At 40.6% G+C, this 25,085-nt stretch overlaps 1 protein-coding gene across 1 annotated transcript in view; it reads left to right on the forward strand.

Annotated features, from left to right (window-relative positions):
* Positions 1-25,085, forward strand: part of nt5dc1 (5'-nucleotidase domain containing 1) — a 706,882-nt gene that overhangs the window by 24,075 nt on the left and 657,722 nt on the right. The window contains exons 4-6 of the mRNA XM_068025581.1: positions 938-1,047; positions 1,404-1,483; positions 7,259-7,340. Of these exons, the coding sequence (XP_067881682.1) occupies positions 938-1,047; positions 1,404-1,483; positions 7,259-7,340 (272 nt within the window). The remainder of the gene's footprint in view (positions 1-937; positions 1,048-1,403; positions 1,484-7,258; positions 7,341-25,085) is intronic.

Here is a 25,085-nt window from a genome sequence, read left to right on the forward strand (position 1 = left end):
GGAAAATTTAACTATGTTGTGACCTGTGGGACTGAATTAACAGTGCACTCCTCCCGCCTCAGTCGTAACACTTGATAGTACAGGCTATTAGGTTGGACAATGCTTTTGAAATGGTGAACGTAGTGCAGCCACAGTGCACGAGCAAAGGAGGGAACAGGTATTCAGCCCAGTGGCAGAGCTGCTGGTCAGGCGAACTGCTTTGTCCTGGATGTTGCTGAGCTTCTTGAGTGGTGTTGCTACTCCACCCAGCTAGAATGTTGTCTGGGCTCAGACGCTTAGTTGGTGTCCTCCTCTTAATGTCATTTGGAGTCAACCTTGGGAGGGAGGCAAAGAGTGGGATTGCCCACTAGGTGCTTTTGGCTAAAGACATTTGTAATTGTCTCTCGAGTCAGGTTCAGATCTGAAAACACAGTATTAGATTCTTAAGAGTATACCATCTTACATTACTTCAGTTTAACTTGCAAGTCATAATATGAATGAAGACAAATTGTATTTGTTTAATTGAGAGTTCTTTTGGTACTAAAGTCAAGTATGTTTGTGGTTTTCTAAGTTCTTCATTTTTTGCGATGAAATGTCAAGTTAGCGCGAAGCTATGTTCTTAACTTCAGCCAGACAAATTGTTCAATGCTGCTAGATTAGAAATATGGCCTAAAGTGGATAGTGGAATATTTGTTCCTATAAATATTCGTAATTTAGTTCCTCAGACCATTACTGGCACAACCAGAATCTTGTAAAATAGAACATTTTAAAGGATTTGTTCTATTTAATATCATTAATGCATTGAACTTAGTAAATAAATAGTATGCAGTCTGCTTTGTTTGTTGTATAGCCATTATCTCAGTAAATATTCTAGAAACAGGTGAGCACAGAATTTGTAGTAAACAGTTTTTAGCTAAGTGTAAATTAACAGAAAACCAACTTTCGATATTTCAATTAGGGCTAGTCATGGCACCAGAATTTTGACAGTAGAAGAGATATTGGAAACCTATGGAAAGAAGAGAAAATGGAAACACTTCAAAACTATCAATGGGACATTTGCACGTTCAGGTATGGAGCAAAACATGGGTAAAAGCATTCATGTGTGTTACTTAATTACATTTTAAAAATGGTTATTTCTGTGCACATTTCTCAGATGTTCAAATGCTATTTTTTGAAATAATTTTGTTATTGATTGGAAGAAAACACATTTACTGCAACAATGTACAATTCTAATGCAATCTTTAAAATGTTGAATTTATTTATTGAATTGTAACGCTTAATTAGGAAATAGCACTCTATCATAGTTGTTGAAGATATTCAATCTAATAAAACATTCTAAGTCTATCAATTGTCTTTTGTAATAGAAATACAATATATAAATTTTCTTAAGAATTTTGATTGACTTTTTTCCTCTTTTTTACCAGGCAAATATCATTTCTATGACAATTATTTTGACCTGCCAGGAGCTTTGCTGTGTGCTAGGGTAGTGGATCTGTTGGATCAGGTGAGCCAATAATGCTTTTCGCATAGACTCATAGAAATTGCAGCAGAGACCATTTATTTATCCCATTGCACTTATTCTGGTTGCTAACTTAAAGTGGAATTATCTACTGCAATTTCAATCCCCTACTATCTTCGCATGAGATTTTTTTTCGGAAAGAGCAAAGAAATTTACTTTGCATTAAAATGTTTTATTTGCCGTAATAGTTTATTCTGTTTTTGTTACAGCAAAAATTCACTCAGCTCCAGGAGTAATCCTTAAACTTTGTTTGGAAGATTTTTTTTCCCGTAAACTTTTGAGCATGTTTAAATTTTGGAGTATTAGCAAAAAAAAATCAAGCTGAAATTCTGAAACAAAATCGAATTGCTGGAAGCACTGAACAGGTCAGGTTCATTCCTGAAATGCAAACTTCTCCACAAATGCTGCCTGACCGCTGAGTATTTCCAGCATTTTCTGTTATTTTAAATTTTGGAGGCAGGACAATCAGCGTCATATGTCTTTGATTACGGTGATCAAAGAGCTAATGGTGATCAAGCCATTTTTAAGAACTATATAAAAATAATGTAATTGAAGTCTGCATAATGGCATTGTCTAAGCTTTCAGAAAATATACATAATTTAAATTTTTCTAAGACCTTGGTTTTAATGTTTATTTCAATACTTCTGGTCTGTTTTGTGAGCTTTCATATTAGATATAATTTGAACCTGCTAGAATTTGATTTGGCTGAGTTGAAATTTAGAATGCTGTAACTTAAGCCTTTTTAAGTATGTGTTTCTTTTTTATAAATTAGAATATTCATATAAAAGAATTCACAGTGGTGTAATCCCATATTTACAGTTGCTATAAATGGATTTCTATGACTTGTTTAGTTCAAGAAGAGATACTTTTCTTGCAAATGAGCACTGAAGAAAACAAAAACAGGGAAGTGGTAGATACATTTTAACCACATTGTGGTGATGAGGATTCCACTGTGCTTTGGTTTTAATTATATAAAAACTTCAGAGGATATTATTGGTGCAGTTGAATTGAACCAAGCCACATGATGAATGGAGATTTTTACAATCACCCACTACACTTTTTTGTGCTCGATCCCCATATCCCTTCATTTCTTTAGAGTCCAAAAATCTGTCGATCTCAACCTTGAATATAGTCAACGACTGCATTCACAGCCCTCTTCGGTAGAGAATTCCAAAGATTCACAATCCTCTGAGTGAAGAAATTTCTCCTCATCTCAGTCCAAAATTACTGTCCTCTTGCCTCTTGCCCTGAGAATATAACCCCTAGTTCTAGACTCTCCAGACAGGGGAAGCATCCTCACAGCATCTACCCTGTAAGCCCTCTCAGAATCTTACATGATTCAATGAGACCACTTCTCATTCTTCTAAATTCCAGAGGGTATGGGCACATTCTGCACAATTTCTCCTCATAGGACAACCATGTCATCCCAGGAATCAATCTAGTGATGTTTTGTTGCAACCCCTTCAAGGCAAGTCTATCCTTCCTTAAGTATGGAAACCAAAACAGTACACAGTACTCTAGGTGTGGTCTCAACAAAGCCCTGTACAATTGCAGCAAGAGTTCCTTACTCCAACCCCCTTGCAATAAAGGTTAGCATATCATTTGCCTTACTAATTGCGAGCTGTAGCTGTATATTAACTTTGTGCTTCTTGTACAAGAACACCGAAATTCCTCTGAGCACCAACATTTAAGAGTTTTTTTTCACATTTAAAAAATGTCCTGTTTTTCTATTCTTCACACATTTTTCCGCATTATACTTCCTCTGCCACTGTATTGCCCACTCAATTAAATGTCAATATCCCTTTGCAGACTCTGCCGTCCTCACAGCTTACTTTTCCACATGGCTTTGTATTGTCTGCAAACTTGGATATATTATGCTCAGTTCCTTCATCTAAGTCATTCGTATAGATTGTAAATTGCTGAGGTCTCAACACTGATTCTTGTGTTACCCCACTAGTAACAGGTTGCCAACCTGAAAATGACTCATTTATTCTACTGTCTGTTTTCTGTCCTTTAACCTCTATCCATGCTAATATATTACCCCCAACATCATGAGCCCTTATCTTGTGAAACAATGTTTTGTTTGGTATTTTTATCAAATGCCTTTTGAAAATCCAAATTTATTACATCACTAGTTCCCATTTACCCTGTTAGTTACAGCCTGAAAAAGCTCTAATAGATTTGTCAAACATGATTTGCCTTTCATAAAACCATGTTGACCCTGCCTAATCATAATATGATTTTCTAAGTGCACTGTTACCACTTATTTAATAATGGATTCCAGCATTTTCCACACAACTTGATGACCGGCTAATTGGCGTATAGTTTGCTGTTTTCCCTCTCCCTTCTTTCTTGAATCGCGGTGTTACATTTGCTACGTACCAATCCACTGGGACTATTTCAGAATCTGGGAAATTTTGGAACCAATGCATCCACTATCTCTGCAGCTACCTCTTTTAAAACCCTACGATGTACGTTGTTAGGTCCAGGGGATTTGTTAACTTTCAGTCTCATTCATTTCTCCAGTACTTTTTCTTTACTAATAGTAATTGCTTTAAGTTCCTCACACTCATTAGACACTTGGTTCCCCATTATTTCTGGAATTTTTTTGTGTCTTCTACTGCTCCTAAATTCGTATGTTCGTATAAGTAAGGTGTGGAAGGTTATCGGGGGTAGGTGGAAATGTGGAGTAATCAGTTCATCTATGAATTTATTGAATGGTGGAGCAGGCTTGAAGGGCCAAGTGGCCTACTCCTCCTAATTTGTATGCTCGTATGTTCCTAAAATGTTTAATGTCTCTGCTGTTTCCTTTTTCTCATTATAATTACTCCTGTCTCTGCCTCTAAGGGACCTACTCTTCCTTTTTGTGTACTTACTTTTTGGGTCCACAAGAATTTATGGAGTTAATGTTTGGAACTATTGAGTGGCCAGGGATATGATTTTGATGGGGGTCTAGTAGTATATTTGGAAAAGGGGAAAAGAGAATGAAGGTTATAAGTTGCTTCCTCTCACCCCCAGAAGCTGTATATCACAGCACTGAATTGAACCTGTTTTAGTCATTTAAAATAAGTGGGCTTAGACTGTAATTGCTGACTGACTGTGCTTACCATTATTCACTTCAAGTAACTAAGACTGATTTCCCATCTCTGTGTTAGGGAAGACTTTTGTAGAGTACTGCCCGGCCCAAGAAAAAGTCTGTTGTCATTGCAACATTTTGAAACCTTTGCTTATATGGCCTGGCCAGGGTTTTGTTTTAATTTGTGTTATGGTGTTACCATAAATATTAAATTAATCTTAAATGTGGTTAACTGCCAGAAGTAAAGCATTTGTTACTTGATTTTTAATCTATTTAGCGTGTAAAGCAGTATAGCTCCCCCGTGGAATCACAAATAGAACAGCCATCCAACTGTGTATTTTTCATGCTACACTAGCTTTAGGCAATATGACTCGGTCTGAGAATGGGCATATAATTGGCAAATGAATTTCAGCATAGATAAATGTGAAGTGTTAGATTTTGGCAAGGAAAATAAGGAGGTTGCATATTACTTCGAAAACAAAAATCTAAGTGGGGTAGAGGAGCGAAGGAATCTGAGAGTCCAAATACACAAATCACTAAAAGTAGCGACACAGGTTGACGAGGCCATCAAAATAAGTAAACCAAGCTCTAGGGTTTATTTCTAGAGGGATAGAATTGCAAAGAAGTTATGCTAATCTTGTATTGAATCTTGGTTAGACCTGGAGTACTGCATATAATTCTGGTTGCCGTATATAAAAAAAAGGGCATTGGAGACGATGCAAAAAAGGATGACACCAGCAATGCAGGGGTATACTTATCAGGAGAGGATGAACAACCTGTCTCTCTTCTCTTGAAAAGAGAAGGCTGAGGGGTGAACGAATAAAGGTCTTAAAAAATATGAAAGGTTTTGATAGAGTAGGCCAGAGAATTTTTCCACTTGTGGTGAAGAGCAAAACTAGAGACCATTAATATAAGATAATTAGCACGAAATCAAATAGGGAATTCAGAAGAAACTTCTTTAACCAGAGAGTGGTGAGAATGTGGAACTCGCTACCACTGGTTGGAGCCAATAGTACAGATGCATTTAAGGGGAGCCTAGATAAGTATATCAGGGAGAAGGGGAGGTAGAGGGTTATCTTGGCAGAGTTAGATGAGCAAACACAGGCGGTGACTCGATTGGAGCATAAACACCAGCATGGACAGGTTGGGCTGAATGGCCTGTTTCTGTGCTGTATATCTATGGTAATCCTATGTAATATTTCTCACCATTTTGATCAAATGGTTTTCATTCATTGCATCCTTCCTGGAGCTTTGCTGAACAGGCATACAGGTGCTGCAAGAAACGTACCATCTAATTTTTTTTTTGTAGTGCATAGGTGATTTGTTTAAGTGTGCAGACCCTTTAAAGTTTTTTGCTCGGCCACGTAGGTGTGGTAATTTAAAGGGGCTGACTTGTGTGCGGCCAGCTTAGAGGGAACAATGGCTGCAAGCTTCTTTGTCGACAGGATGATCAGCAAGTCCGAAGCGCACAGAGTTGGGGAAGCATCAGAGGAGTGTTATTAATTTTTTTTCTTACTCTGTAGCTCCAGCAAGTGTGCCTCAACCTGGAACACAGGGAAGCTCCAGGCCAAGGTATAACCTTGTGTAACCTGTAACTGAAGAAGCCAGGGACAGCTTGTTTGAAAGTGAATCTAGACCAGAGGAGTGGCCAGCTATATATTTATTGTTTTTATGACAAAAAAATGTTCAGGAAGTAAACAAATCTTGTTGCGAATACTTTGTTCTGTTCATTCATATATATCATGCAAAATTACTTAATTTGTTAGTTTTCATCCAGGTTTCATCTGATTAGAGGGCTTTTTATTTCCCCTTTCCATAAAGATCATAGTATCTGGTACATGCAGCTGGGAGTATATGTCATGCTGATGGTTAACTAGATATTGAGCAGTAAAAGTGCATCCCAGGTTGTAGGGCACATAAGGTTTGTTTGTGGTAGCAACTAGTCATGTTGATCACAAGTGAATATCTAGTGTAGGCCTGTGGAGTTTGTAGCAGCCACATTCCCACCTTTGGTCCTGGAAGCACTTGAAAGTTCTTAAAGTGCTTATTGGAATTTTACTATATAGATAGAGGGCAGTAAGGAATTTAAACTTACTGTCCAGCTCGCAACTGGGAATCCAGATATTGGGCTTGTCTCATGGGAAGTGGGGAGAAACAAAGGTTAGAGGTGGCTTGGAGAAAACAGCCTTGTTGCTGCAGCTGAAAATTAGGGCGAGACAACACAAGGAAGCATTGGGCTAAACTACAGTTTTTTGCAACCTTCAAGCTGGGACAACAGTTTCATATGAAGAATTCCATATGAGAATTGGAGTTAGGGTAAATCAATTAGGCTTACTTTAAATAGGTAAGTAAGTATTGGAGGTGTGATGTAATTTCAACTTTTGCAGGAAGTGTGCACTATACACAAGACTTTATATAATCTACCATAATAGATGGTTAAGAATCAAGTATACAATGCATTGATTTATTGAGTGTTGTAACTTTTAAATTCTTGAATAATTAAAATAGCCTAAGTATATTTCAGTACAATAATTTCCATCTTGGAGTCTTCCAGAGCATTATTCTGTATTATATTTTAAATCACTGAATTATTTTGATTCTAGCTTCATTTATGACTGTTCTGACTTCTTAAAAACACGTTGAACTGATGTGATTAGGGTGTTTAAACCATTGCTTTTTCACAGAATGGAATTGTGAAGAAATATGAATTCTGGAAGGATGTGATTGCTTCCATAGAATATAATTACAAAGCATCTGCCTTCAAAGGTAAGGCATTATTTCATAATTCCAGAATGCACAGTTTTATAGGAATTTATGGAAATTAGCATTTGGGTTGCCAATTCTTGAAATGGATTGCATATCTGGAACTTCATGATAAACCACTGCTGAGATGCCATCCAATACTTGTAGGCTACTTGAAGCTTAATTGTTACAGCTGTTTTGGATTTTCTTCTGATTATTTGATCTCTATTTCAGGACTAGTATTAAAAATGGTACACTTCAAATGTTATTTCACCAGTTATATCACATTTCATTTGCATTAAAGCACATTCTGTTGATATGGATATATACACACTTTACAAGTCACCACAAAAATACTTGTGTGTTCTTTTTTCAGGTGTTATTTAAGCAACTATGAAACTTTGGTTGTTAGAAGGACGAAATGTAAAGTTTATTTTTTCCACCTATTACTTGTATGTGAACATAGCACTCGGGTAGAATTTCCTATCAATTTGTGCCATAGAAACAATGTAATCGTGCTGTAATACACTTCTAGTGTGAAAGTTTGTAGAAATTCAGTTGAAGTGATTTACACCCTTTCTCGTACTACAGCTGAATTTTCTCCATCTTTTAAGTCCGACTATTGATCCTTGTACATGAATGCATCTTGGCGAATGAGAGTGACTCTGCTCCCAGGCTAAATCACCAGACGCATGGTTCAAAACGGGTGTAAAATTAAGCCCAGAATCTTGGGTTAAGCAGTCAACAAAGTCATTTTTCTGGTGTTACGTCGAAAATTTTAAAGCAATTTTTATTTGATATTCTCTCTGGGACTGGCACTGTACTTTATGTATATGTTAAAATTGAAATGCTTCATGATTGCATGTTTTTATACATGCTGTGTCTAATATACATGAATGATAGCATTTAATTTAATTATCATACTTAAAGAAAGAATGTATATGGTGTGAGTTAGAGCTTTCCTTGGGCTCTGATTGTTTGTTTACAATGATTTTCCTCTTGTTTGCACCCATTTTTATGTGAAATTTGCAGGAAATTTCAGTGTAAATAGATATCAACAGAATGGGTGCAACTTGGCCATTACACCCCCACAGAAAATTCCACCCCACACTGTCCATATTTACTGTTTAAGCCTATTGTATGAGTTTTAGATTTAATTTACATACTTTGCTACCATATTTTTCAATGTGAGGAAACACATTGGGCTGAACTTTGTTGAGCTCCTGGGGTCGTGCTCCGTAGCAGAGGGGACAGAAGATTGCAGTGGCAGGGGTCCACCACAGAGCCTGATACCGGGATTGCCGGGCCCGATGTTGCTGGCGGCGGCAAGACTCTGTGGTGGCCCCCACTCCCCCCTGCTGCTCGCCGATGGGACCCAACCTTAAATATTGAAATAAAGGACATGAATACACTAACATATGATTCCCCGCAATCTTATCAGCTGTCCGTGATCTTCCGAGCGATGACTGGCATTCATGCGCCCTCACTTTCCCGTCCAGGGAAAGCTGGTGCCACTGAGGTGGGGAAAGTTGGAATTTAGGATTTTTAGTGTAAGGGGCGGGGAGGGGGGTGGTGGTGCGGGGGTCGACTCTGCATTTCTAGCGTGGTGCGGGGCAGGGGTGACCTCTGCACTTTGTGCAGTTGGTGGGGGTGGGGGGGACATGTCAACTATTCAATTTAAGTGTTTTTTTGTGGGGGAAGCGGAGCTACCATTTATTTTCTGTGTATTAGTGAGGGGGAATGGGTCACACATTTATGTACAGTGTTATGGCCAGGCGAGGAGGGGGTCACAAGGCTCCTTTCATGTCCTTCTTCTTATTTGACCGCAACAGGGTTTATTCCTTTTTCAGCAGTGGATGTGCTTACTCCTTCAGTTGTGATCGTAAAAGAACCAATCAGACAGGTTTAAAAAAGAGTTTAAAAAAGAAAAAGTTGAGTTTATTATACGTAACAATCTAAACCTGATCTAATAAAAATAATAAAATTACGTTATACATTCATGCACACACTCACACGCGAATCACACACTCACAAATAGATTACAGATTGATGACGAGTAGATTTGTGGTTGGATTAGAGTCCAGAACTAATAAAAATGAATACACACTCTGTGGGGTCGGATGATTCCATTATCCTCCGGCTGAAGTTGTATTCTTGAAGTCTTTAGCTGGTAGAAGTGCACTTTGTAGCTGGCCCACTTGGTTCAGGATTTTCCTGGAGGTGGAAGTGAAAGTGGCTTTCTTCCCCTGGTGTCTTTGTCTTGGATCTAGCAACCGGCAGCATAGCTTTGTATGACCCCACTAGGCCTTCTGGAGAGAGAGAAAGAGACAGCCCTCTGGCTTCTGCATAGTTTGAGTCACTGGCTTGTCTCCTTTGTCCAAGGGAATGTCCCAGCTTTCACAGAGATGGACAGACGGTCACATCACTACCTCAGTGTATTCTCTGGTACCTTCTAATGAGATTCAAGTTTAGGAATTTCTATCTCTCCCTTTCGCCCTTTCAATGTTAATGTTCCAGGATGGCTTTGAATGTCTTGCTAATGAAAGTAATCTCAGGTATTTCAATCAATAGGGCAAGCTATTGTGTTGGGTAAAGGCTAATCAGACATGCGTCTCCCTTTAATGCCTTGAAATGTGATAGGTGTTTCGGATGCAAATTGTGATGGCCATCTTGGCTGCCAGTTTTTTAAAAGTTAACTGTAGGATTCCAGCTCTTCTTTTCATTAAAAGTTTAATGTAGGTTTCCAACCAATGAATTAAAAAATCCTCAATTGGCATCGGAGGTTTTCTTGACAACAGTGTAGTGGGTGGGGGGTTTCTGGGGTTGAACTTTTTTCTCTCTGTGCAGGTCTGGCAGCCCTTTAAAAATGGCACCAGTGCCTGCGCAGAGAACCCAACGATGTTGCTGGCATCACAAGCCTATGTAATTGGGGGGTGGGTGGCGGGGGGGGGGGGAAATGTCCTGCGTATGGGAATGAGCTGCTGCGTGCTAGATCGTGGCAGCATGGCGGCGTGCGGCCTGCAGAGGCGGGTTGCCTTTTTTTTGCCCGATGGTGATAGTACATCCTTAATTTGACCAGCAACAAGTTGGCATGATACTAACCATGACTGTAGCTGTTGAAACTAGAATGATTAAATACTCTTTCTCATGAATATCAAGTTACAACTGATGGAATGTTTTTTGTCGTGCTCTAACATATTTTAAATAAGGTAAAAATTAATAAATTAGATCTTTGGTCTTATCCCTTAATCTTTTATCCTGCCCATATTTTTAATGCCAATGACTAGCTTAACGACAAAGGAAATTCTAAGGGAGAGGAGTAATTTATTCTCTTTTTTTCATATTTAGATATAAAAACAGTATTTTATTAAATGCCTAATTGTTTACCCTCATAGGTGCCCACCACATTGCATCGCCTCCTTCTTGATAGGCAACTTAATGACATTCATATACATAATCAGCTCCTTTGAAATCAGTGGAAATACTGTTGGTAACATGCATTAAAATATTGGTCAGCTCTATCAGGTTTTGGTTTGATCCAAAGTTACTTTCACTGGAGGAACCCCAAGAAGCTTTCTGTTGGAAATGCCACTCAATAGATATTTTCTGGTGTGCTTCGTGCCAAAGACAATTTCAGTAAGTATCCCAATGAACCTAAATTTATCTTTATACACATGATTTCTGGTAATGTAGTGTTGGTTGGGGGTCAAACAGAACACTCTTGTTAATTTAATTTGTTAACTGGAATTGCTGTAAATTTTATCATTTTTTTCTTCTGGATAATGTGACCATGCAAGTTTATTTATAGATTTTATATACCAGGTTTATTAAAAGAACTGAACAAGAGAAATAGATCAATATTACTTACCTGGAGACCAGAGCGGCAGCAGACGGACCTGGGGGGGAGATTGATCCGGAGCTGCGGCAGGCTGTCTGAGTCTCTGCGCGCTGAGATTCAAAAGAGGGAAAATATACTTACAGTGACATCATGGGAAATCTGTAAGCTGATTGGTTGGCTAAGTAACAGCTGTTAGTGCATTTAAATAGTTTAAAAAAAGAGGAAGGTTTTTTTTGGAAAAAAACTGAAAACCTACCATATAAGTGATAAGGTGAGTACTACTAAAGTGTGTTTTTTTTAAATGAGTGTAATTTATTAAGGACTTTAGATTGTAGTGGGTAGTGTTTGGAGTAGAACAAGGCCCCTACTGTAATAAGTATTTTTTAAAGTGAGTAACTAAGTAATCTAAAGGTAAGTCATGGCGGGAGAGCTGGCACCCATGATATGCTCCTCTTGCGCTATGTGGGAAATCAGGGACGCTTCAGGTGTCCCTGACGACCATGTGTGCAGGAGGTGTATCCATCTGCAGCTACTGGCTACCTGCATTACAGAGCTGGAGCTGCGGGTAGATTCACTGTGGAGCATCCGCAATGCTGAGGACCTCGTGCACAGCACGTTTAGTGAGGTGGTCACACCACAGTTAATGGCTGCACAGGCAGAAAAGGGATGGGTGACTACCAGGCGGAGTAGTAGGCACAGGCAGGTGGGGCAGGAGTCCCCTGTGGCCGTGCCCCTCTCAAACAGATATATCACTTTGAATACTGATGGGGGGGTGGGGGGGGATGGCCTCCCGGGGAAGGCAGCAACAGCCAAGTTCGTGGCACCACTGATGGCTCTGCTGCACAGCAAGGGGGGGAAAAAACTGGGAGAGCCATAGTGAAAGGAGATTCAATTGTAAGGGGAACAGACAGGCGTTTCTGTGCCCGCAAACGAGATTCCAGGATGGTATGTTGCCTCCCTGGTGCTAGGGTCAAGGATGTCTCGGAACGGCTGCAGGACATTCTGAAGGGGGAGGGTAAACAGCCAGTGGTCATGGTACATGTCGATACCAATGACATAGGTAGAAAAAGGGATGAGGTCCTGCAAGATGAAATTAAGGAGTTAGGAGCTAAAATAAAAAGCAGGACCTCAAAGGTTGTAATCTCAGGATTACTTCTTGTGCCATGTGTTAGTGAGTGTAGGAACAGGAGCATAGACCAGATGAATGCATGGCTGGAGAAATCGTGCAGGAGGGAGTGCTTTAGATTCCTGGGAGATCGGAACTGGTTTTGGGGAAGGTGGGACCTGTACAAGCAGGACGGGTTACACCCAGGTAGGACCGGATCCGATGTCCTCGCAGGGGCGTTTGCTAGTGCTGTTGGGGGATTGAAACTAGAATGGCAGGGCGATGGGAACCTGAGTGGGGAGACCGAGGAGGAGGAAACAAGGATAGAAACGAAAGACAGGAAACAAAAAGGCAAAAGTGGAAGACACAGAAATCAAGGGTGAGAAACAAATAGGGCCATAGTGCGAAATAATGCTAAAATGACTAAGAATGTTAAAAAGACAAGTCTAAAGGCATTGTGTCTCAATGTGCGGAGTATTCGCAATAAGGTAGGCGAATTAACCACGCAAATAGATGTAAATGGATACGATATAGTTGCGATTATGGAGACATGGCTGCAGGGTGACCAAGGATGGGAACTGAACATCCAGGGGTATTCAATATTTAGGAAGGGCAGGCAAAAAGGGGAAGGAGGTGGTGTAGCATTGTTAGTAAAAGAGGAAATCAATACAATAGTGAGGAAGGATATCAGCTCAGAGAATCCTGATGTGGAATCTGTATGGGTGGAGCTAAGAAACACCAAGGGGCAGAAAATGGTGCGGGTTGTATATAGACCCCCAAACGGCAGTGGTGATGTAGAGGATGGCATTAAACAGGAATTTAGAGACGCATGCAATAAGGGTGCAACTGTAATTATGGGTGACTTTAATCTGTATATAGATTGGGCAAACCAAATTTGAAATAATACTGTAGAGGAGGAATTCTTGGGAGTGCGTACGCGATGGTTTTTTGGACCAGTACATTGTGGAGCCAACTGGACAACAGGCCATCCTAGACTTGGGTATTGTGTAATGAGAAAGGATTAGTTAATAATCTTCTTGTGTGGGATCCATTGGGGAAGAGGGACCATAACATGATAGAATTCTTCATTAAGGTGGAGAGTGAGAGTGTTGTTTCCGAGACATAGAAACATAGAAAATATGAGCAGGAGTAGGCCATTCAAGCCTGCACCTCCATCCATTATGATCATGGCTGATCATCCAACTCAGTAACCTGTTCCTGCTTTCTCCCCATACCCTTTGATCCGTTTAGGTCCAAGAGCTATATCTAATTCCTTCTTAAAAACATACTATATTTTGGCCTCAATTGCTTTCTGTGGTAGCGAATTCCACAGGCTCACCACTCTCTGTATGAAGTAATTTCTCCTCATCTCAGTCCTGAAAGGTTTACCCCATATCCTTAGCCTGTGACCCCTGGTTCTGGACTCCCCCACCATCGGGAACATCCTTCCTGCATCTACCCTGTCAAGTCCTGTTAGAATTTTTTAGGTTTCTATGAGATCCCCTGCTCACTCTTCTGAACTCCAGCGAATATAATCCTTACCAACACAATCTCTCCTCATACATCAGACCCGCCATCCCAGGAATCAGTCTGGTAAACCTTCGCTGCACTCCCTCTATAGCAAGAACATCCTTCCTCAGATAAGGAGACCAAAACTGCACAATATTCCAAGTGTGGCCTCACCAAGGCCCAGTATAATTACAGCAAGACATCCCTGCTCCTGTACTCGAATCCTCTCGCTATGAAGGCCAACATACCATTTGCCTTTTTTACCGCCTGTTGGACCTGCAGAATGTTTCTCTGAGTGACTTGATAACTTTAATTAAGAACAAATTAAAAGAATTGGCAGCGAAATTGGGGTTGGAATTGAAATTAGGTGCCAAAAAAGCAGCGATAATTGACATAATAGCCGAACATCTGGAAATAGTAGAAGATGATGATGCTGATGAAGGGCAATACGAGAAACGAGAAAGTAGTAGGTCCAACACTAATGCAGTGGTATTGGCTAGGATTCAGCTAGAAACGATAAAACTTGAAATAGAAAAAGTAAAAGCAACAGCAATAAGAAAACTTAAACTGGAGGAAAGGGAGAAAGAGAGAGCCTTTCGGAGAGTAAGTGAAAGAGAAGAGAGGGAATTTATGTTAAAAGAGATGGCACTAAGAGAAAGGAGTAGCCTTAAATCCAGGGAAAATTCAGGTCAGGAAGAATCTGAATTTAGTTCAGGACCCAGTGAAAAGTTGTTTACATTTATGCAGGCTCTTCCTAAGTTTGAGGAAAGGGACGTGGACGCATTTTTCATAGCTTTTGAAAAAATAGCCAAACAGATGAAATGGCCGAAAGAAAGTTGGACACTGCTTATGCAGGGCAGGTTGGGAGGCAGAACTCATGAAGCTTATGCCATTCTTCCTGAAGAAGCTTCTGCAGATTATGAGATGGCAAAAAAGGCTATTCTCGCTGTGTATGAGTTAGTCCCTGAAGCTTACTGTCAGAAGTTTAGGAACTTACAGAGATTGACTTGGCAGATATATTTAGTACTTGTGAGGGTGAAGCAAATTAATTTTGACCGTTGGATACAGATATTAAGATGGAAACTACACATGAGAACCTTTGAGAATTAATTCTCTTGGAAGAGTTTAAAAATTCTGTTCCTTCAGCAGTGAGAACTCATATAGATAACCTGAAAGTTTTGAAAGCTAGGCAAGCAGCAGAAATTGCTGATGGTTTTGAGCTTGTGAATAAGCCAACCTATTTTGATCATCCCCCCCACAAACCCAAGAAGGATAGAAAGTGAGAGAGTGAAAGGAAGGCAAGTAGCTGTGGACAAGAAGAAACATCTGGGAATGCCCCAGATTCACCTCCTCAGGTCAGAAAGAAAGGTGCTGAGCTTAGAAGTGAGGTTTGCAAGCCAAAGTGTTATCATTGTAACAAAACGGGTCATCTTCGTTCAGAGTGCTGGTACACCCATAGGACTTGTTGGGATACGCAAAGCGAGTGCAGAGGAAAAGTCTCTGACTTTTTTTTATTCATTCATGGGGTGTGGGCGTTGCTGGCTGTGCCAGCATTTATTGCCCATCCCTAATTGCCCTTGAGAAGGTGGTGGTGAGCTGCCTTCTTGAACAACTGCAGTCCATATGAGGTAGGTACGCCCACAGTGCTGTTAGGAAGGGAGTTCCAGGATTTTGACCCAGCGACAGTGAAGGAACGGCGATATAGTCCCAAGTCAGGGTGGTGTATGACTTGGACGGGAACTTGCAGGGGGTGGTGTTCCCATGCATCTGCTGCTCTTGACCTTCGAGGTGGTAGAGGTTGCAGGTTTGGAAGGTGCTGTCTAAGGAGCTTTGGTGTGTTGCTGCAGTGCATCTTGTTGATGGTACACACTGCTGCCACTGTGCGTCAGTGGTGATGGGAGTGAATGTTTGTGGATGGTGTGACAATCAAGCAGGCTGCTTTATTCTGGATGGTGTCGAGCTTCTTGAGTGTTGTTGGAACTGCACCCATCCTGGCAAGTGGAGAGTATTCTCACACTCCTGACTTAGTTTAGTTTAGTTTAGAGATACAGCAATGAAACAGGCCCTTCGGCCCACCGAGTCTGTGCTGACCATCAACCACCCATTTATACTAATCCTACACTTATCCCATATTCCTACCACATCCCCACCTGTCCCTATATTTCCCTACCACCTACCTATACTAGGGGCAACTTATAATGGCCAATTTACCTATCAACCTGCAAGTCTTTGGCATGTGGGAGGAAACCGGAGCACCCGGAGGAAACCCACGCAGACACAGGGAGAACTTGCAAACTCCGCACAGGCAGTACCCAGAATTGAACCCGGGTCGCTGGAGCTGTGAGGCTGCAGTGCTAACCACTGCGCCACTGTGCCTTGTAAATGGTGGACAGGGAGTCAGGAGGTGAGTTACTCGCCGCAGGATTCCTAGCCTCTGACCTGCTCTTGTAGCCACGGTATTTATATGGCTACTCCAGTTCAGTTTCTGGTCAATGGTAGCACCTAGGATGTTGATAGTGGGGGATTCAGCGATGGTAATGCCATTGAATGTCAAGGGGAGATGTTTAGATTCTCTCTTGTTGGAGATGGTCATTGCCTGGCACTTGTGTGGCGCAAATGTTACTTGCCACTTATCAGTCCAAGCCTGGATTTTGTCCAGGTCTTGCTGCATTTCTGCACGGACTGCTTCAGTATCTGAGGAGTCACGAATGGTGCTGAACATTGTGCAATCATCAGCGAACATCCCCACTTCTGACCTTATGATTAAAGGAAGGTCATTGATGAAGCAGCTGAAGATGGTTGGGCCTAGGACACTGCCCTGAGGAACTCCTGCAGTGATGTCCTGGAGCTCAGATGATTGACCTCCAACAACCATAGCGATCTTCCTTTGCGTTAGGTACGACTCCAACCAGCAGAGAGTTTTTCCCCTGTTTCCTATTGACTTCAGTTTTGCTAGGGCTCCTTGATGCCATACTCGGTCAAATGCTGCCTTGATGTCAAGGTCAGTCACTCTCACCTCACCTCTTGAGTTCAGCTCTTTTGTCCATGTTTGAACCAAGGCTGTAATGAGGTCAGGAGCTGAGTGGCCCTGGCGGAACCCAAACTGGGCATCACTGAGCAGGTTATTGCTAAGCAAGTGCTGCTGATGGCACTGTTGATGACGTCTTCCATCACTTTACTGATGATTGAGAGTAGTCTGATGGGGCGGTAATTAGCCGGGTTGGACTTGTCCTGCTTTTTATGTACAGGACATACCTGGGCAATTTTCCACATTGCCGGGTAGATGCCAGTGTCATAGCTATACTGGAACAGCTTGGCTAGGGGTGCGGCAAGTTCTGGAGCACAGGTCTTCAGTGCAATTGCCGGAATATTGTCAGGACCCATAGCCTTCGCAGTATCCAGTGCCTTCAGTCGTTTCTTGATTTTACGCGGAGTGAATCAAATTGGCTGAAGTCTGGCATCTGTAATGCTGGGGACTTCAGGAGGAGGCCGAGATGGATCATCAACTTGGCATTTCTGGCTGAAGATTGTTGCAAATGCTTCAGCCTTATCTTTCGCATTGGTGTCTATGGGGATATTTGAGGATGGGGATATTTGATGTTAGCATTTTTTTCAATTTGTATTTTTTACACATTGTAATGAAAAGCATTTCAGGAATGGTATTTCATTCTGCCAGGGTCGGAGGTGTGGTGATCCTGGTGGATTTTTTGGGAAGTTTGCAGTGTGTCTTTAAGTCAGCAAAGGATCAGTACTGCTTTAAGGACAAGCCAGCCTCAGAAGTTAGCAGGAGTTATAGAGAAGGTGCATTCTGGTTGGATACAACCCTACAGAGAGGGAACCAACCAATTTCAGCTCGTGCATCCTGGTTGCCTTGGACACAGCCACTCAGAGACTAAGGATTGAGATACAATGTTGTGATTATCTTTTGAACTGTTTTTTTTAGTTGAGACAGACAGACAGCTGGACCAGCATGAACAGAACAGAGATCTCTGATAATTTAAACTGAAGGAAGGGAAGTTAGACTGTGACAATCTTTTATTCCTCAAAAATTCTAAAGCCAAAATGATTCATTGAAAAGTGTTTGCGAGTGGTTGATCTACGGTTGGTCAAAGCCGGACGAACGAGGAGTTGAAGCTTTGGATGTTGGACTTTTTTTCATTCCCATCGGACAGCTGCGAGGACTTCAAGCCACCTTGGACTGTTCCACATTGGAAGATTCCACTTCGGCAGGAGTGTAAATCTGCACGGACTTTTTTTATATTTACTGTTTTTATAAATGTTGTTTATATCTTAATAGTGTTTAAGAATTTAGTTTTTCTAATTAAACAGTTAATTTGTTGCTCTAAAGATACCTGGTTTGGTTCACCTCATTCGGGGGTTAATAGATGGTTCAATTCGGCTGTGGATTTCTTTAATTTGGAAAGTTTAAAATGATATGTTCGACGATCTGTGGAGGGACGACACTGAATTGACAGTGCATTTCTCCCACCGCAATCAGAATCATATATTTTGATTGGGGGATTTGTCTTGAGCAGTCGGTCGTAACATATATTACTAGTTTCTTTTTCCATCTGACCCAACTACACTGCTGTTCTAATTGTTTGCCCTTGGATGGACATGAATGATGCTGTTTTTTGATATTCTGCTTTGCTATCAAACTCATTTGCACAACTACTTAATGTTATTAACTCAGTTCCTATTATTACTGTTGTGGCGTCAAATCAGTAACTGCCTCAGCATGTTGCTATACTGTTTTGCTTTGTATAAAAGCTTAACTCTTTGTAGGATAAATAAGAACAAAGATTTGACTTTGAGCTGTCCCAGGGTAAATATGATATAGTTCTGATTCAGTGGTTGACTCTGGTCTTCTGTGTTGGCCGTCTGCTGAAGGGATTTGATTCTAGTGGGCATTATCAACAATTATTGATAGCTAACTTAGAACAAGAAGATATTGCTGAAAAAAGAGACATGCTGTCAAAGCTTTTCATCTTGTGCTGATCAGGACAGATGCAAGAATGCCAAATTTTTAAAGGGAGCAACAAGTTATATTGCATGAAAAAAGGATGCCGATTGTTTGGCAAGTCGACTCTGATCGTCTTTTTTTTCAGCAATTCTCAAGTTCTGTACTAACAAGAAGATATCTTCTGAACAGTCAGCATTAATGACTTTTGAATTTGAACCACGGTCAATGCTTTTGTCAGAAACTGAATATTTAGTTGAATACAGCACATTTAGTCTGCATTTGCAATATTCCTGTTTCATTCGACCCAAACACAATCTCAAAGTACAGTTATAGAAAGACAGACTTCCTTATTCTGCATTACCTTATTGCTTCTGAAATACCTCAAAGGACATAAAGTGTAATGAATCACACTGAAGAGCAATGATTGTAACATAGACAAATATGGCATACCAATAAGATTTTTTTGGTTTGTTGGAAGAACTTTGGCCAAAGTTCATAAAGATCTTCTTACATTTCTTTGAACAGTTTCATAGGATTTTTAATATCCAGTGAGTCTTATTAACAGGCAGGTGGCCTTGGTTAAAATTGTACCTACAAGCTTGTACTTAGACATGCAGCATTCCTTCAACATACTATTTTTTTATTTCTCTAAACTTGAAATCAATTTGGTTTTCCTTAATTTTGTGAATAATCAGAATGATAGTAGCATTGATAATTGTATATTCAAATTACATTCTTCACTATAAGCCTAAAGCCCAGCTTATTTGGGTTAGGGGAAATAATATGCTGAGCAGGTACCTGAAAATGTCTTTGCAGTATTGCTTATAGGGTTAAAAAATATTTTCTTGCTTATAGTGATCTGTAAAGCCCCAGAATCTTTTCCTCACCTAAAAATTCTTTGATCATTGTGTTGGCCAGTTGGAACGAAATGTTTGGGACCAAATCTTCAGTCTCTTTACAGGAGTAGATTTGATTAGACATACATTAGATTATTAAATACAGTTCACTGGTGGCAGGGAACCAGTGCAGTTCAGCAAAAACTTGGATGGCGGTCAAGAAAGACAGAATAGAAGCACTGGTGTCCTGGATAAGTTGACACATTTAGCTGATGGAGATTAGAATCTTTAGAGCATGGAGGCTGGCAAAGAGGACATTGGAAAAATTGAGTCCAGAGGCAATGAAAGCCTGGCTAAAGGGTGAGGCAAGTGTAGGTAGTGGTGTGTAAATAGAATCTGGTGGTAATGATGATGGACAGGGTAATTGGGCCCAAAGCTTAACCCTGGGTCCAACAGGATACAGAGGTTATGTACAGTCTGGTTTAGCCTTTGCGAGTAGCGGGAGAGATGGGAGTAAAATCAGTCGCAATAGAAAGGGGCATCTGGTGGAAGTCAAAAGGAATGACTGGTTTTTCCAATGTTCAATTGGAGGAAATTCTGGTTCATTCATGACTTAACAACTGAGGGTACAGATGTGGCCATGGCAATGAGCAAAGTAGTGGACAGATAGATCTGTGTCTTCAGTATACGTGTAGAATTTGACACCTTGCTTACGGATGATGTCATTGAGGAGCAACCTGCAGATGAAAACGAAGAGGAATTCAAGGTGGATGTTTTGGGAAATTTGCACATCAGTGTGGAGCAAGAAGAGAAGCCATTGCTTCAGATGGGCTGGCAGTATGGAACTGGGTAAGAATAGATCCATGGAAGGGTTATCCCTTGAAGTTGAAACACAGGACATGTGGTGAATGAGGATGACATAATCAACAATACTGAATCCTGTGGAGATGTGAAGAAGGAAAAAGCAAAACTAACAATTTGAATTAAGTGACTTTAAATTAAGAATAGACTATGCATGTATCATAATGCTTGTATGTTGTCTACTTAGATGATTGACTAATCAGAGTCAGATCCCTGAGATCTGCTGGCAGCATTTAAGTTGAACCTGCTTAGTAACTGGCTTCTCCCTGAGATTGCCTTTACCCACCAGTCTTGGTCTTCACATAGTCACAAGTATCAATACCTGTATGTTTGTTTTGTTTATATTTAAAAGTAAACTGAATAGAAATTATACTGAATAGAAAGTACTTATAGAAATGCAGAATAATGTAATTTATTGCTCAGTTGCAGAAAGTAGTGGCGGTAACAAGTCTAGATAAAATGAATGTGTCTAACCATAGAAGTACTGACATTTTAACTAAGTCATTGAAGATATTGGGAACTCCAGGCTTGCTCTAGGTTGTTAATTGCTAATTTTCTTATAATTTTTTTGACTTCTTATTAGGAGCAGTTTTGTATTGTTATGTCTTTTACAAAAGATTCTTATACACTGAAGAAAATTCTGATGCTACTCACCAGGAACCATCCTGCGCAATCATAGGCTTACTAATAGTTTAACACTTTCCCATTTAACCCTTTCAAGGTGGCAGTGATATATCTGCAACAGTTTTTTTTTTTATAAAGTGTTTACCTGCTGAGGCCAATCTTTCACCTATGTGCTGTTAACAGGTGATCTAGCTGCATGCATTATGAAATTGCAAGCTGCTGCCCATGATTTTCCGATATACGCACCCAATAAAACTCAGAAAATCATCTCAATGAATACATGAAGATGCTTTAGGTTTGAACATTTCTCTGATTCATAATGCTCATTAAGCAAAATGTATCCATTCCTCCCCTTGCCACCCTCCAAACATCCTTTTGTGGTTATAAACATAAAATAGAAGATGTAGGAGTTGACAGCTGGAAAATTCACTTTGAATTTGGAAATTCAAATCAAAGCAAAATTAAAATATCACATATAGTAGTGGGTAATTGCAGAATGGAATTATATTGTCATATAATTGGTGTGCCATGGTACTGCACTTTTCCAGTTGGCACTTTGCCTCCTCCATCTGTTAGGTAATTAATACTATCCATGAATTGTAAATGCATTTTTGCACCCTAATCTGCTGAAACTGCACAGATTATTAATCTGACCAGCAAGGAACATTGAAATCTTTTATTTGAGAATAAAAATCGATATGGATTTTCTTGCAATGATTCATGAATATGGGGTGATACTTTCACAGCGTAATTTGTGTTATTGCCTTACCCTTTTGATAAATATAGGAGGAAAATACCAAAATCATTTGTAAAGAGTTTTACCTGAGAAAATATAAACCTTGAAATTGCTGAGAGCCATATTAAAAAACCGGGTCAATGGCCCAGTTGTTAAAATGGCAGAAAAGGAATTTGATAGTAGTGTGTTAAGCATTGTACAATAGTTTCACAAGCAGTAACTTCCAGGCTGTAGTTTTCTGCTATGTACTGAAATAATAGGTCAGATTTTGCTGTCAAAGTAATGGTGAGGCTGATGACACTAGCCATTATTTTTAGTTATTAAATCACGTAGAAATTTCAGGCAAGGAGCTGGTGTGCTGTTAAATGCCAAAATGTAGAAGTTCACAGAATCACAGAATAATACAGTGCAGAAGAAGCCCTTCGGCCCATCGAGTCTGCACCGATGCATTAAAACACCTGACCTGTCTACCTAATCCCATTTGCCAGCACTTGGCCCATAGCCTTGAATGTTATGACGTGCCAAGTGCTCATCCAGGTACTTTTTAAAGGATGTGAGGCAACCTCACATCTATCACCCTCCCAGGCAGGGCATTCCAGACCACCACCACCCTCTGGGTAAAAAAGTTTTTCCTCAAATCCCCCTTAAACCTCCCGCCCCTCACCTTAAACTTGTGACCCCTCGTAACTGACCCTTCAAGTAAGGGGAACAGCTTCTCCCTATCCACCCTGTCCATGCCCTCAAAATCTTGTACACCTCGATCAGGTCACCCCTCAGTCTTCTCTGCTCCAGTGAAAACAACCCAAGTCTATCCAACCTCTCTTCATAGCTTAAATGTTCCATCCCAGGCAACATCCTGGTGAATCGCCTCTGCACCCCTCCAATGCAATCACAGCCTTCCTATAATGTGGCGACCAGAATTGCACACAGTACTCCAGCTGTGGCCTTACCAAAGTTCTGCACAACTCCAACATGACCTCTCTGCTTTTGTAATCTATGCCTCGATTGATAAAGGCAAGTGTCCCATATGCCTTTTTCACCACCCTATTAACCTGCCCTTCTGCCTTCAGAGATCTATGGACAAACACACCAAGGTCCCTTTGTTCCTCGGAACTTCCCAGTGTCAGGCCATTCATTGAATACTTCCGTGTCACATTACTCCTTCCAAAGTGTATCACCTCACACTTTTCAGCGTTAAATTCCTTCTGCCACTTTTCTGCCCATTTGACCATCCAGTCTATATCTTCCTGTAACCTAAGACACTCCACCTCACTGTTAACCACTCGGCCAATCTTTGTGTCATCCGCGAACTTACTGATCCTACCCCCCACATAGTCATCTATGTCGTTTATATAAATGACAAACAATAGGGGACCCAGCATAGATCCCTGTGGTACGCCACTGGACACTGGCTTCCAGTCACTAAAACAGTCGTCTGTCATCACTCTCCGTCTCTCCAATTTTGAATCCACCTTATCAAGTTACCTTGTATCCCATGTGCATTTGCTTTCTTGATAAGTCTCCCATGTGGGACCTTGTCAAAGGCTTTGCTGAAATCCATGTAAAGTACATCAACTGCACTACCCTCATCTATACAGCTGGTCACATGCTCCAAAAATTCAATCAAATTTGTTAGGCATGACCTCCCTCTGACAAAGCCATGCTGACTATTCCTAATCAGATTTTGCCTCTCCAAGTGGTGATAGATTCTCTCCTTCAGAATTTTCTCCAATAGTTTCCTTACCACTGACGTGAGACTCACTGGTCTGTAGTTCCCTGGCTTATCTCTACAACCTTTCTTAAATAGTGGGACCACATTAACTGTTCTCCAGTCCTCTGGCACCTCCCCCATGGCTAGAGAGGAATTAAAAATTAGGGTCAGAGCCCCTGCAATCTCCACCCTCGCCTCCCACAGCATCCTGGGACACAAATCATCCAGACCTGGAGATCTGTCCACTTTTAAGCCTTCCAAAACCTCCAATGCCTTGTCACTCCCTATGACAATTTGCTCAAGAACCTCACAGTCTCTCTCTCTCAGTTCCAAATCTACATCCGCTTTCTCTTGGGTGAAGACAAATGTGAAGTATTCGTTCAACACCCTACCAATGTCCTCTGGCTCCACCCACAAATTTCCCCCTTGGTCCCTAATGGGTCCTACTCTTTCCCTGGTTATCCTCTTCCCATTGATATACTTATAGAATATCTTGGGATTTTCCCTACTTTTACCAGCCAGAGCTTTCTCATATCCCCTCTTTGCTCTCCTAATTGCTTTCTTAAGCTCCATCCTACACTTTCTGTACTCCACTAACGCTTCCATTGATTTGCTCCCCGAGTTGCATTTCTCTGGTGTTAGCTTTGTTCACATTGAATGTTGTGAAGGCTAGATAACAACTAAACTCAGTTACAGAAAGTTATGTCTTGTCATTAATAGCGTAAGATACAATTGTTAATTGCTGCCAGTCAGTCCCTCTGGCTCTGAGAATTAACTGAAGGTCTTAATTGTTGCAGATTTTTTCCCTTTCTTTATTTCCCTTCCCGTACCTGATTAGTCATAGAATTCACCCATTCTAAATTGCAGTAACTTCTCAGTCCTTCCTTTGTTTATTTTTCAATTCTTCAGTCTGATTCATTAAGGAGGTACCCTATTGCTTGCCCTGTTCATTCAGTCTCTAGATGCCCTAATTCCCTTGCTGCAACATTATGAACTCACACTTTCAGGAACTTTATGGGCAAAAATGTTTTGAGCTGAAGGGCACAGGGCAAGTCTAATTGATGGTAGATACTGTTAAATGCCCTGCTACAGGAAAATGTGACCCATATCTTAATCTGATTCAGGTCATATGTGCATTCACTGACAGAAATTCCTGTTTGTTGAATAATCTTTTTACAATTAAATGTGTGTAATGGAGTAAAAACTTGTTAACATCAGTATCAAGAAGCATTTATTAAATTGCGATAACCGATACTACTTAAACAGAACTACCAAGTTCACAGTACTAGCATGCAGAAAATAACTTATTGTTCAGTATTTGTCAAACGATATGCACATCTCAAAATTTCAGTATGGTAGCCGGAGAATTTTGTTTCCAGTAATTTTATTGACATGGATAATGGCAGCAGAACAAACATTTGCTCTTAAACACAATTCTCTGCAAAAAGACATTAATCGGACCTTTTACCTTTGCAATTTTGTTTCTAATTTTGATCCCAAATCAGACCTCTCTTATTCGAATCACAATATAATCACAATAAATTCAGTCCCATCATCCATTTCGAAGTGCACTTTCTTCAGTTGAT

The sequence above is a fragment of the Heterodontus francisci genome, chromosome 3 (assembly GCF_036365525.1).
Source record: "Heterodontus francisci isolate sHetFra1 chromosome 3, sHetFra1.hap1, whole genome shotgun sequence".
Taxonomy (NCBI): Eukaryota; Metazoa; Chordata; class Chondrichthyes; order Heterodontiformes; family Heterodontidae; genus Heterodontus; species Heterodontus francisci.